Source organism: Globicephala melas, chromosome 11 (assembly GCF_963455315.2).
Source record: "Globicephala melas chromosome 11, mGloMel1.2, whole genome shotgun sequence".
Classification (NCBI taxonomy): domain Eukaryota; kingdom Metazoa; phylum Chordata; class Mammalia; order Artiodactyla; family Delphinidae; genus Globicephala; species Globicephala melas.
Window position 1 is genome coordinate 51,260,152 of NC_083324.2, and position 13,611 is coordinate 51,273,762.

General features: G+C 42.6%; 1 protein-coding gene across 2 annotated transcripts in view; it reads left to right on the forward strand.

Annotated features, from left to right (window-relative positions):
• Nucleotides 1-13,611, forward strand: part of UBP1 (upstream binding protein 1) — a 70,950-nt gene that overhangs the window by 46,386 nt on the left and 10,953 nt on the right. The window contains exons 5-10 of one of the 2 annotated variants that reach the window (XM_060308783.2): nucleotides 2,104-2,209; nucleotides 3,391-3,497; nucleotides 5,847-5,999; nucleotides 6,102-6,212; nucleotides 6,655-6,762; nucleotides 11,919-12,022. In XM_060308783.2, the coding sequence (XP_060164766.1) occupies nucleotides 2,104-2,209; nucleotides 3,391-3,497; nucleotides 5,847-5,999; nucleotides 6,102-6,212; nucleotides 6,655-6,762; nucleotides 11,919-12,022 (689 nt within the window). The remainder of the gene's footprint in view (nucleotides 1-2,103; nucleotides 2,210-3,390; nucleotides 3,498-5,846; nucleotides 6,000-6,101; nucleotides 6,213-6,654; nucleotides 6,763-11,918; nucleotides 12,023-13,611) is intronic. The other variant, XM_030830070.3, reaches the window with a different exon arrangement.

Below are 13,611 nucleotides of genomic sequence, written 5' to 3' on the forward strand. Positions count from 1 at the left end.
AAGAGGTTTTCTTTTATATCTTGCCATTTCTTAACTATGGTCCTCCATATTCCTTATTTTACTGTCTTATGTCTTAGTCTGACCTAGAATGGGGTTTAGTAAAGCACTTAAAACTAATACCTGTATTCTCATACTATTTTCATCTGAATTTGTGGATTTGATCTGGTTCTTACTAAATATGGAAGAATCAAAATCATGACATTTTCTGTGCTGCACTTCTGAGAGATCAACCTGCTGGTGACTGTGAACCAGGAGCCACCACTGGCTCAAGCACCATCACTCTGTGAGGGCTTTGCTGCCAGCAGGACTTGTGTGAAGTGGGTGCTGGTGGGGAATTGGGTGTGGATCAGAGTGGCAACTGTGCCTTCATAGACGTCCACAGAGGTCCTAATGACTGACTTGGCCTCTTTTTAAACTATTTCAAATTACAGTATTTCTACTTTTAAATGGTTCCCTTCAAAATATTTATCAGCTATGTTTTGGACAGCATTTTGGGGGTGCGGAAGGCAGGGGCACTAAAGATAGTATTGATATGTATCGCTAACAAGTTATTTCCTGCTCAAACCAGCAGAGCGTCTACTGGAAATACGATTATCTTACTGCATCATAGTCTGAGAAACAGTTATTTATAAACATGTCAGAAACACTAATTAGTGCAAATCTGGTATCTGAATCCATTTTGATGACCTGTTATCCTGTTCTTGGAATGGAACAGCAGCTGGCAGCCCAAACCTGTGGGAGGTGAGGGTGGGATGGGTGGAGAGCAGAGAATGGCCTAGAGTTTGTGGCGTTGAGTTAAAGCCTTCCCTAGGAATGAACCTGAGTGTTTGGATGAAGTTTACCTGTGTTTTATCTGTTTTGTTTTGTTTTTCCCTTGCTTACCTCAGATAATCTCACTTGCAGGTTAAATAGTTGAGGATGAATTTTGCATATAGTTTCTCTTTTTGGGGTGGTGGGCAGATTTACCCCCCTGCCCTTGACTTTTGTTTTATGGGGGGCGGGGCTGTGCCTCACAGCACTCGGGGATCTTAGTTCCCCGACCAGGGGTCGAACCCCAGGGTCCCCTGCAGTGGAAGCGCAAAACCCTAATCACTTGGGCACCAGGGGATTCCCTGATGTTTTCTTTATAGAAATATAATTCTTACTAATTTTTTATGGACATGGACCTTAATTTTGAATTACAGTATCAAATTTTTTAATAAAAATTTAACCTAAGAGGGCTTCCCTGGTGGCGCAGTGGTTGAGAGTCCGCCTGCCGATTCAGGGTACACGGGTTCGTGCCCTGGTCCGGGAAGATCCCACATGCTGCAGAGCGGCTAGGCCTGTGAGCCATGGCCGCTGAGCCTGCGCGTCCGGAGCCTGTGCTCCACAATGGGAGAGGCCACAACAGTGAGAGGCCTGCGTACCGCAAAAAAAAAAAAATTTAACCTAAGAATCCATTTTATTTGCTCTTGTTATTTTTGAGTTATAATTCTTTGTACCGGGACTTCCCTGCTGGTCTGGTGGTTGAGATTTCACCTTCGAATGCAGGGGTTGTGGGTCCAATCCCTGGTCGGGGAGCTAAGATCCCACGTGACTCATGACCAAAAAACCAAAACATAAAACAGAAGCAATATTGTAACAAATTCAATTAAGATTTTAACAATGGTCCACATCAAAAAAAAAAAGTTAAAAAAAATGATAGTAATAATTCTTTGCACCAAATAATTGTACCCATACCCAGGTATCCAAGAACAAAACAGTGTTTTGTAAAACACTTACAAAATGTTTAAAGCAGAATTCGTTTTTGTTTTTTTGTGGTACGCGGGCCTCTCACTGTTGTGGCCTCTCCCGTTGAGGAGCACAGGCTCCAGACGCGCAGGCTCAGTGGCCATGGCTCACGGGCCCAGCCACTCCGCGGCATGTGGGATCTTCCCGGACCAGGACACGAACCCGTGTCCCCTGCATCGGCAGGCGGACTCTCAACCACTGCGCCACCAGGGAAGCCCCAGAATTTGTTTTTGTATGCTTTTCTATTATAGGCTAATGCATAAGAAGTGAAAACACTTGTGCTTTTTAGCTGGAACAATTTTGAAGTGCTCATTTCCCCTACTTATTCCATAGAGCATCATAAGAGTTGTGTTCCATGACAGACGGCTCCAATATACAGAGCATCAGCAACTTGAAGGTTGGAAGTGGAATCGCCCAGGAGACAGACTCCTCGATTTAGGTACAAGTCAGAAGACCACGGAGAGATGAGGCAGTTGTTTAGCTATACCTGTTAATATGCTAGCACCACACCATGGGTGATTGCGTAGAGAGTTTTAGTCACCTGTGTGACTTGAGTTGTTTTATGTATGTATGTATTTTAACATCTTTATTGGAGTATAATTGCTTTACAGTGTTGTGTTAGTTTCTGTTGTGTAACAGAGTGAATCAGCTGTATGCATACATATATCCCCATATGCATTCCCTCTTGCATCTCCCTCCCACCCTGCTTATTCCACCCCTCTAGGTGGGCACAAAGCACCGAGCTGATCTCCCTGTGCCATGCAGCTGCTGCCCACTAGCTATCTATTTTACATTTACACGTAGTGTATGTGTGTCCATGCCACTCTCTCACTTTGTCCCAGCTTACCCTTCCCCCTCCCTGTGTCCTCAAGTCCTTTCTCTACGTCTGTGTCTTTATTCCTGTCCTGCCCCTGGGTTCATCAGAACCATTTTTTTTTTAGATTCCATATATATGTGTTAGCCTACAGTATTCGTTTTTCTCTTTCTGACTTAACTTCACTCTGTATGACAGACTCTAGGTCCATCCCTCTCACTACAAATGACTCAATTTCGTTTCTTTTCATGGCTGAGTAATATTCCATTGTATATATGTACCACATCTTCTTTATCCATTCATCTGTTGATAGACACTTAGGTTGCTTCCATGTCCTGGCTATTGTAAATAGAGCTGCAGTGAACATTGTGGCACACGTCTCTTTTTGAATTATGGTTTTCTCAGGATATATGCCCAGTAGTGGGATTGCTGGCTCGTATGGTAGTTCTATTTTTAGTTTTTTAAGGAACCTCCATACTATTTGAGTAGTTTTATAGTTAAAAATGAAGTTGTTTTTGGTGCTTAACGAAACTGAGCCAGGAATTTTATGAGTTTTAAACCATTTATTTCATTTTTGATTGGCATCATCCATCATATTCTTAATAAAATGAAATAGAAATCATGGTGGGAGAAAGTATGATACACGTTAGGTGGGTTTTTATGTTGAAATGATTGACCATGGAGAACATTGAAGGGAAAAGTTCAGCAGGGAGGTATAATAATTTCATTAGAACAGAATCATAGTAGATTGTAACCTTTTAATCATTCATAGTTTTGTTTCTGTGTCACTTCTTTTTAAAATACAGATATTCCAATGTCTGTGGGAATAATTGACACAAAGACAAATCCAAGCCAGTTAAATGCAGTTGAATTTCTGTGGGATCCTGCAAAACGCACATCTGCTTTCATTCAGGTTTGGATTCTTACATTATTAGAGTTATACTAGCGTCATTCAGGAGGCTGTGGGTGAGCTTGAATTCTTGATACGTGATATCATTTTCTTTAAATACTTATTTGTAAACTATCTTGTAATGTTTTTTATACACACACACACAACACACTCTGTTAAGTTAGAGTTAATCTACTAAATTCATCATTTATGGACTAACCTATAAAGACAATCTTAATATGTAAAGCATTATTTAAATATCACTTTTACCACTGGTAGTAACAATAATCAAAACTTCCATTCTTCTTAAGATGCATTTCTCTTGAACAAAACCTGCTGTTTTAAAGGATATGATTGAAAAAAGTGTAGTTTTAAGATTCTGTCTAGCTTTATTTAAAAATATTTTAATACTGACATTTTCAATCCCCCACAAAAGTGAGAGGATAATAATGAATCCTCTTGTGCCCATCTCCTGGCTTCGACAGTTATTAGTAGTTTCCCCTTTTTGGTTATTGGTGGAATACTGTAAAGCAGCACCCAGGCATTTCATTTCACCCATGAATACTCAGTTTGTGTCTCCTAAGACAGGGGTCCCCAACCCCTGGGCCACGGACTGTTAGTGTCCATGGCCTGTTAGGAACCGGGCTGCACAGCAGGAGGTGAACGGCAGGCTAGCGAGCGAAGTTTCATCTGTATTTACAGCCACTCCCTGTCACCCACATTACCACCTGAGCTCCGCCTCCTGTAGATCAGTGGCGGCATTAGATTCTCAAAGGATCATGAACCCTACTGTGAACTGTGCATGCAAGGGATGTGAACCGTACTGTGAACTGCGCATGCAAGGGATCTAGGTTACATGCTCCTTATGAGAATCTAATGCCTGATGACCTGAGGTGGAGCTGAGGCTGTGATGCTAGCGCTGGGGAGCGGCTGCAAATACAGATTATCATTAGCAGAGAGGTTTGACTGCACAGAGACCATAATAAATCAATTGCTTGCAGACTCATATCAAAACCCTCTCAGTGAGTGGCAAGTGAAAACAAGCTCAGGGCTCCCACTCATTTTGCATTATGCTGAGTTGTATAATTATTTCATTATATATTACAATGTAATAACAATAGAAATAAAGTGCACAGTAAATGTAATGCGCTCGAATCATCCCAAAACCATCCCCACCCCACCCCCAGTCTATGGAAAAATTGTCTTCCATGAAACCAGTCCCTGGGGCCAAAAAAGTTGGGGACTGCTGTCCTAAGAGATTAGTTTTTGAAAAACAGATATGGTATTATTATATGTAAAATAAAATTAACAGTAATTCTAATAGTATGTTCAAATTTGTAAATGGTGAAATGAAAACTACTGAGTAGGTAATCTTTATATAGAGAAGGAAAATCAGTTAATTGCTGACTGGCCGAAGTAGGCTATGATTTGTGTGAACTATAGAGAATTTAGTATTTTGCATTTTCGTGGTCTTCCAAGTAGTATCACCCATCAGCTAATAATCAGTAGGGCCATGGTTCCTATTAGTTGAATATTTTCTCATATTGTTCATCTGACAGGGTGACTGGGTATGTGGTGAATGAGAGCAATGGAAGAGCTGGCCTTACCTCTCAGGCTGTGTACAGTCTTGGTGCAGAAATCAGTTTTAACCTTGAGTCCTTAGAAGAGGGGGTGTGTAGCAGTCAGAAATTACCAAGGTCTTGTTAATGACACTGTGCCATGCCCTGGAGCTGTCACCATGGTGTTGTTGCAAGAGTGGGCAGAAGTGGTGGGAAAATGAATACTGCCCTCAGGATCCTCTGTGAACTGTGAAGCGTTGACAGGAGAGTTCAGATGGATGCAGGTGGAGTGAGGAGTGGGCTTGGTGGACTGTGGAAGCTCCCCAGGCGAAGGATCACGAGTTGATGACCGTAGGAACAGCAGTGAGGTGACTAGCTGGCTGGAGTTGGGGTGATGGCAGTAGAGGGCAAACAGCAGGGGCTCTGAGTAACGAGGTGATGGTTGCTGTGGATTGAGCCCCACGCAAGGCTGAGGACCGTGGGTCCAGTCTGGGGTGGGAGTAGGGGACAGACACAGGAAGCTACTGTACTGATGCGCTCATCATTGGAGCAAGTCCTGCCTTCGAGGAGGGCACTGGAATGGGGCAGAGCCCATTCCCACAAAGTTCAGGAGGGCTCAGCTGGATTTGTGAAAGGAAAGTCATACATGTTTAAAACAGTTAGAAATTCACAACAGACACCTGAGTAATAGGTGGGAGTTCCTTTTAAAGGATCTTGAATTCATACCTGTGGCCCAACATCTGAAAGGGAGCAAAGTAGAAGGGTAATCAGTGGACAAGACTTTGAATCCATTTCAGCCTGACTCATTTTCTAGGTACACTGCATCAGCACAGAATTTACTCCCCGGAAGCACGGAGGTGAAAAGGGAGTGCCTTTTAGGATCCAGGTTGACACCTTTAAGCAGAATGAAAATGGAGAATACACAGATCATCTACACTCAGCTAGCTGCCAAATCAAAGTTTTTAAGGTAAGAGATGGAAACTAGGCTTTGAGGAAGTGAGGCCCAGTGTTGCTGGTAAAGGTGTTTGTCTGAAGCCTGATAGATGAAAAAGTCTACTTTGTTTTTAAGCCGAAAGGTGCAGATAGGAAACAAAAAACTGATCGAGAGAAGATGGAGAAGAGAACCGCTCATGAGAAGGAGAAGTACCAGCCGTCCTATGACACCACGGTCCTCACAGAGGTAATGCGGGCACCATTCCGGTTCTGAGGAGAAGCCGGGCTGTGCACTCTGGCACCACCTCTGAGGATGAGTTTGGCTGCAAAGGGTCTGGGAAGATTGGGTGGTAGATTGACATAATGTTCTTGGTGAAATTTGTGGGGAAGATATTCTCTTTAAATTTGGGGATTTTAATAGATTCGTTTCCTGGGTGGGATCGTGGACGAAGATGCTGAAATCCCAGTCAGGTCTCAGAAACAGACCTTAAAATCCTTGGAGTTGATAGAAATTATGTTGGGGCCCAGAATGTCCGATGTTTGTCACTGCTGGGGTTTTGCATCTTCCTTACCTTTGAATCCTGCTAGTCATACGTTTGTTTAATTGGACGGCAGAGGCATAAACAGGGTATTAGATCTTTCTTTGTATAATGAAAAGACATTGATCCCAATCTTTGGTGTTTGTCCAGATGAGGCTTGAGCCTATAATTGAAGATGCAGTTGAACATGAGCAGAAAAAGTCCAGCAAGCGGACTTTGCCAGCAGACTACGGTGATTCTCTGGCAAAGCGAGGCAGTGTAAGGGCTTCTGCTTCTCTTTTCATTGTGCAAGAAACCTTGTGCAGTGTTAGATATAGGACCAACTTCCACTGAAAAGTAAAGCCAAATTTGTTTTTGATGTCCTTGTCTTGATTTAATTTGCTTTTGTTTAGACTTCCTGCTTTCTGTTTGTTCCTCACTGAGGAAAATTTCCTAAATCTAACACTTTCAAACAAAATTGACCATATTGGGTGGTTTTGGAGAGAAAACAAATGACACTCAAAAATGTGTTCCCTCCCTGTCTCCTTCCTTTCCTCCCTCCCTCTCTCTCCTTTGCACATACACTTGCTTTACGAGCACTGAAATTAATTGAAAATACTTTCTTTAGTAAAATAGTTATTTTTGTGTAATTAAAAAAGGTTTTTGCTTTTTCGTGTGTGTAACTGATAAGAAAGTGTCACAGATATTTGGAGAAATTATGGCAGCAAGCTTGACGTTAACATACGCAGTACTTTGTGTCCCATTTCCCTGCATGGAGCGTAAGAATGTGTCTGCTTTTAAAAGCCTGACTGGCAGCACTGGTAGAAAAACAATCCTTGACTGCATTAGTGTTTCCTCTTGGCACCTGCATTGTGACCTTATGCTTCAGGCCAGCATAGGACACCTTGCTACACTCAGCCCTGGTTCCCCACTGTAGTCCAGGGGGGTTTTGGTTGAATATGAACTTTGCCAGCTTATTAAGTAGAGCAGATCTTTATTTTATAACACAGTTCTTCATCAAACAGTTGACAAAGGGTTATCTTGTTATATAAACTTAGATCAGCTATATACCAGCAGTAAATGTAAACAGAGAACATTAAATAATTTTTAAAAATAACTTATCATACATATTAATGGTTACTGTTTCATCATTGCAGTGTTTATACTATCAAGGTGCCAGAAATGGAGTTTTCACTCTTACACATGTATCTGTAATTATCTGTAGACTATGAAAGCCACAGGCATTATCACAGGAACATTATTTCCAAATTAAAGCATTGAGTGAAAATATTTTAAATGCTTCTATATGCATTTAAATAATATATGCAATAAAACTGAAAATGTCCTCTCTGAGGGGCAGGGGAGCACACCATGTTGCACTTTCTTTAAGTGGGCTTTTTTGATTCAAATCAGAAGTTGTATGGAACAACTGTATGCTCCTTCCCCAGAACGCCTGCCCCTCCAGTTTTATCTTTTTATTCTCCTAATTTCCCAGCTGAAGACACAAATGGTTCTTAGTAAACTTTTTTTGGGAGACACTGGTAATTCAAATCACTTTTCCCCTTTTGTTATAAACTAATTAAAAGGAATGGTTCTGATAATTTGTAAATTAAAGAAATCTGTTATAGCCTAGAGCTCATCCGAAGATGCAAGTCTAAAGTATGCAAAACGTCAGCAGTTCACTGGCCTGGGATTTCACATCTTCCAAGTGTGCATTGCTTGCTTCCCCAGGGCTGCATTTGGTTTGGTTAAGATACTTCTAGGGGTGGTTAGAGGTCTTCTTGGAAACCTGTTCATTAAAATCAAGGTACAGATGAATCCCTTAAAAAAGAAAATCCGCAGCATTTTACATATTTCTTCAAGCACCTACAAAAGAAGGCCAGCATTTCTTACAGTTCTCTGATAGTTACAACTGGCTTTCAATTGAAAAGGGTATCCAGACTTACCTGTCAAAGCTACATGGCGCTGTGTGAGATGGTCCTGCACTGAATAGAGGCAGCACTGTAGGTTCCCGAGAGCCACAGCACAACCAAACCCTTAGTGTCTCTGTTGGTCTTTGCATCTGAGCTGTATTTCATCGGCTCAAATCTGGCTTGCCAGTGTCTACAGTCTGCAGTGAGTCCTCATTTTCTAATCTGCCTGGGGAGGGACTTTGTTCATAGTGTACCAAAGCTGTGACTCTACAAGGCCAGGCCAGATATCGCTGGAGCCTTGATGAATCAGTACCATTGCTTACTTTTAAAGATAGGGAAGAATGACAGGGTAGAAGAAACACTGAAAATATTCCTTGGTATGCCTGTACTCTCCTGGGTCAAGACTGTAAGAGAAACTTACGAAAAAAGCAGGTGGGAGAGCCTTGGTGTTTCATCTGGCCTGGCCATTGAAGAACTTGGAATCCATCATTTCTAAAAGTAGAGGCCTCCTAACAGGACCAGTTTTCATTGAATTCTAGTTTTCCTGTGTTCTGTGAATTGAGTCTCCTACTTATTGGGCAAGTTTTAGATGTCAAACAGCCCTGCTTTTCTACTGCTAGAAGAATCTAGATGTGTAAAAGTGAAATAGGTATGTTTATGGAGTTTCAGTAAATTTGGTGTCTTTGCTGTATCACCTGCCATGCTCACTTGGAGCTTTTGATGGCTTTATTTCCTCAAACAGTTGGCAATAATTACCAAAGCAGATCTGGGGAGACTTGATGATATTGAAAGGTCTATACGGTTTTGATGTGCGTGTTATGCCGTGTTGTAATATTTTGTATCTGGGGAGAATGGTGTAGCGGGAAGATCTTCCAAGTAGTAGAGGTGACCATGAGCATGTGACACCCGCAAGTTAGGAGACCTGCCAGGCGGCCCACAGCATCTTGGGTTCCTCAAACTGTATAAGCTGGGGAGGTACTACTTTGTAAACTGGAAAGAAAAACAAAAGACCCTAGTTTAAAAAGAATGGGCATTGTGTAAAATGTCATTTATAGTGAAATTGGTACAACATGCAGAGAGGGTTTAGCAATGCATTCCAGCCAAATTAGATTTCTTTTTTGAAAGTTGATAATAGTTGAAACATTAAGTCTGCAGTCATTTTCCCCATTTCTGAGGGGATACCTAATGGGTAGTTGTAAAGAATGTTGAGATGATGGGATTTGTTTTATTTTCTTTGTACCCATGCTTTTTTTTTTTTAATTTATTTTTGGTTGCATCAGGTCTTTGTTGCTACGCGTGGGCTTTCTCTGGTTGCGGCGAGTGGGGGCTACTCTTCGTTGTGGTGTGGGCTTCTCATTGCGGTGGCTTCTCTTGTTGTGGTGCGTGGGCCTCAGTAGTTGTGGCTCGTGGGCTCAGCAGCCGTGGCTTGTGGGCTCTAGAGCACAGGCTCAGTAGTTGTGGCACACGGGCTTAGTTGCTCCACGGCATGTGGGATCTTCCCGGGCCAGGGCTCGAACCCATGTCCCCTGCATTGGCAGGCGGGTTCTTAACCACTGCGCCACCAAGGAAGCCCTGTACCCATGCTGTTGATGGGTGTCAGACACGCTGTTTGAAGCTCCTGTAACCATTGGGGAGACTTGGTTTCTGAGCTCAGAGTCCTTCACAGTAGTGGTCTTAACTTCACTCAAAAGAATTTTGAAAAAGAATATACTCCTTGCACATTTTTAGGTTGACATCTGAAAGTTTTCATCATAAATTTAAATAGTTCCAAAGGATTTCAAAAAAGGGGGGGATATATGTATACATATAGCTGATTCACTTTGCTGTACAGTAGAAACTAACAAAACATTGTAAAGCAACTGTACTGCAATAAAAATTTTTTTTAAATAGCTGCAAAGGAAACAATTTTCTGACATACTTGAATATCTGTATTTACAACTTAAGGTGAAGCCATCACTTTAGTTAAGTCTGAAATTTTACTCTGCTCTTCCTTCTTCATCTCATGTTTTCTCCTTCACTCCCCTTAAATAATATTGTCCAAATAGGACATACTTTCATGCCTGGAAATCTTTTAATGGTCACCTTAATTACTTTTTTACAACAAACAATATAACTTGAAATTTAATTTTTAAAATTTCCTGTGACCATGTAAGACTTAAGTCAGTTGAGGAATTTAAAACTTATTATTTTTACCAGTTTATCAAAACAACAAATCATACAAATTTTGATGAATAATTTTTAACTATAAAAATAGAAATGTTATTGGAAATGCATTTTGAATGATGAGACAGGGTAGAACATACTTAAATTCTAGATTTTTTATAGGTAAGAGAAACTTTGTTTAGATAAATTTATTTTTCTTTCAGCAGTGTCATTCAGGTCTTGGAACTCCTTCTGAGATACCTGCCAGAAATTCCAATGATCTCTCTTTGTATGATCTAATAAATTATTTCAGTGTCTGTCAGCTGACAAGATGTCCTCCTGAATTATTTTGAAAGCAAAGAATTGAAAACCCCCTGACGTAGAGAAGAATTTTAGAGTCGTGTACTTTCTTAGTGTCTACCCTGATTTCTCTGAATGGTCTTTAACTTGGCTTTTGGCAGAGCCTTACACCCCACAGCCATGGTGAGACAGGATGCCGTCTGTGTGTGAAATGGGAGGAGAGTGCTTATGAAAGGGGACCTTTGAAACCCAGGGCGTTCTCAGCCTTAGAAAGAATACCGTGGAGTGAGATGAATTCCCTCCATCCTCAGCACTTGAGGCCACCCTGGCCTATTCAGCATGTTTTGACTTTAGCTTTTTCAGTATTCCTAATTGGAATAGTTAGTGTGTCTTTGTATCTTGGCTCTATTTTTGGTCAGAATTGTGCCAAGGGCTGAAAAATATTTAAGTCCACCCTGCTCCTTCTAGAAAGTATAAACAATAAACGTAGGTAGGTAGGTAGATGGCTACAGGCAGTACCATCCACAGTTGATGTATTTTGATGTGGGGCCTGTCTCATCTTACTTGGGGATGATCATGAACCTTAGAGAGATCGGGGAAGTACATGGGTACCGGTGAGGCTGCTCCTTGGGGAAGAGGGTGGAAAGAGCACTAGGCGGGACAGATCTACTGTCCTTGTCACCACGCGATGTCAAACGTTGCTTCTGAATCCTTTCTTGCCTCTGCTGTTCTTTAAACCTCGATAGGTACCTACTGGGGAATGGATGAAGAGGGAGGTGAAAGTTCTTGAAAGCACATTTTACTTAAGCACACATTTAAAACACCTTTAGAAATGTTTGCTGCTGTCGTCACCTCAGGTCCTCTCTGAGAGTAATCAGTGTCTAGACACGCACAGCAGGTAACATTTTCCCTGCCACACACCAGTCAGTTTGATGCGTTTCTGTGAGGTTGCTTGATGAATGTTAGGTGTCTTGTGTTTCACGATCTTGCATTTGGCCAGACTAGAGAGTGAATTACAAGGCTATTACTCCCATGTACTTTAGAAGCGAACCATTAATTTATTTCTGTTTCTGTCCGCAGTGCTCTCCATGGCCCGACACCCCCACCGCCTATGTGAATAGCAGCCCTTCCACGGCGCCCACCTTCACGGCCCCGCAGCAGAGCGCTTGCAGCGTCCCGGACAGGTAGCTGGTGTGCGTGACGAGTGCCCGTGCTCCTTTATGTCCCTTCCTGTCAAGTTACGCAGCCTCTTTGTGTGTGTATCTGGGGTATGTGGTAATTAGAAATAGCCTGCTGCAGGGCAAAACTGTCTTTTCTTCACCTTCCCGCCTTTTTGCTCCTAGCCCCGTTGTGCCTCACACACTCACAACTGTGGAAATTATAGAAAAGGTTGCATTTTCAAGGTATATTCTTTGTGAGATAAAATCAGCATTAATGGGCTTCATGGATAGAGAAAAGGACAGTGAGTTATTAAGGTGAAACTGTGACTTTAATATGTTACAATTGAGTTTATGGTAAAGTACACTTCAATGCTCACCATGTCGAACAAAGATCATTTTCTACCCTATTTCTTCTCCCTCCCAAAGACACTAATTTTTTTTTTTTAATTAAGTCTTTAAAACTTAAAGGAAGGACTTTCCATTTTAAAGACTTGCTCTGGTTTTAGAAATGGGAATGGTGGGCTCTGTTCATCCTAGTTTCTGGCCTTGACTATTAGCTGCTGGTCAGCAATGCCCCGGGGAGATTGTCCTTCCTGGGGCTTTGCTCAGGAGCTCCTGCTGAGTAGTCAGATCAGAAGGTCCCCGCTGTTATGACATTTCTTGCTGGGAAGTAAAATTATGAAAGTTAAGACCATAAAGGAGGGAATTCCCTGGTGGTCCAGTGGTTAGGACTCAGTGCCTTCACTGCTGTGGCCCAGTTCAGTCCCTGGTCGGGGAACTAAGATCCCGCAAGCCACGGGGTGTGGGGAAAAGAAAGAAAAAAAGGAAAGGGTTCTCATTTTTGTACTCTGGTCACGCCAGCTCGGGCTGCTATAACAAACACCAGGGACTGAGTGGCTTATAAACAATAGAAATTCATTTCTCCCAGCCTGGGGGCTGCGTGTCCAGGGGCTGGATGCTGGCCGGAACGGGTTCTGGTGAGGACTCTCTCTGGGTGCAGGCTACCAGCCTGTGTGCTCACCCAGCGGAGAGCAGAGGGGAGGAGGCAGACTCTTACGACTCTTAACGAAGTCACTGATCCCATTCCTGGGGCTCCGTTCTCACAGCTTCTTCTAATGCTCATTACTTCCCAAAGGCTCCACCTCCTAATACTGTCCAGCACGTTGGGGGTAAGGTTTCCACCTGTGGTTTTTGAGGGGACACAAACATTCAGTCTGTAGCAGGGTCTGGTGAGAAAACAAAGGAGAACATGCCTTTTCCCAGAGGCGATGGATAGACCAAGAGGCAGCTTGTTTCCATGTAGGTTATTGTGCTTCAGGGTAGGGGGACACTCCTGGACTCTGGGACCAGCATGTCACCATGCAGGGGACTGAATAATCCTAGAAAATGACAACAGTTTCAGAGAGGAGCTGTGAATTCGTGTACACACAGGCTCACTAGATATTTCCCGAGAGCCCACGGTGCCCAGCACTGTTCCGGGTACTGTGATGTGAGTGAGAGAAAGCCCTGTCTGAAGGAGCTCAAGTTCTAGTGGGCAGAGGACAGTAAACAATCAACATGGTAAACCTAAGTAACTGGGGTACAGGTGCTAAGAAGGGACCAGAAAGGTGGAT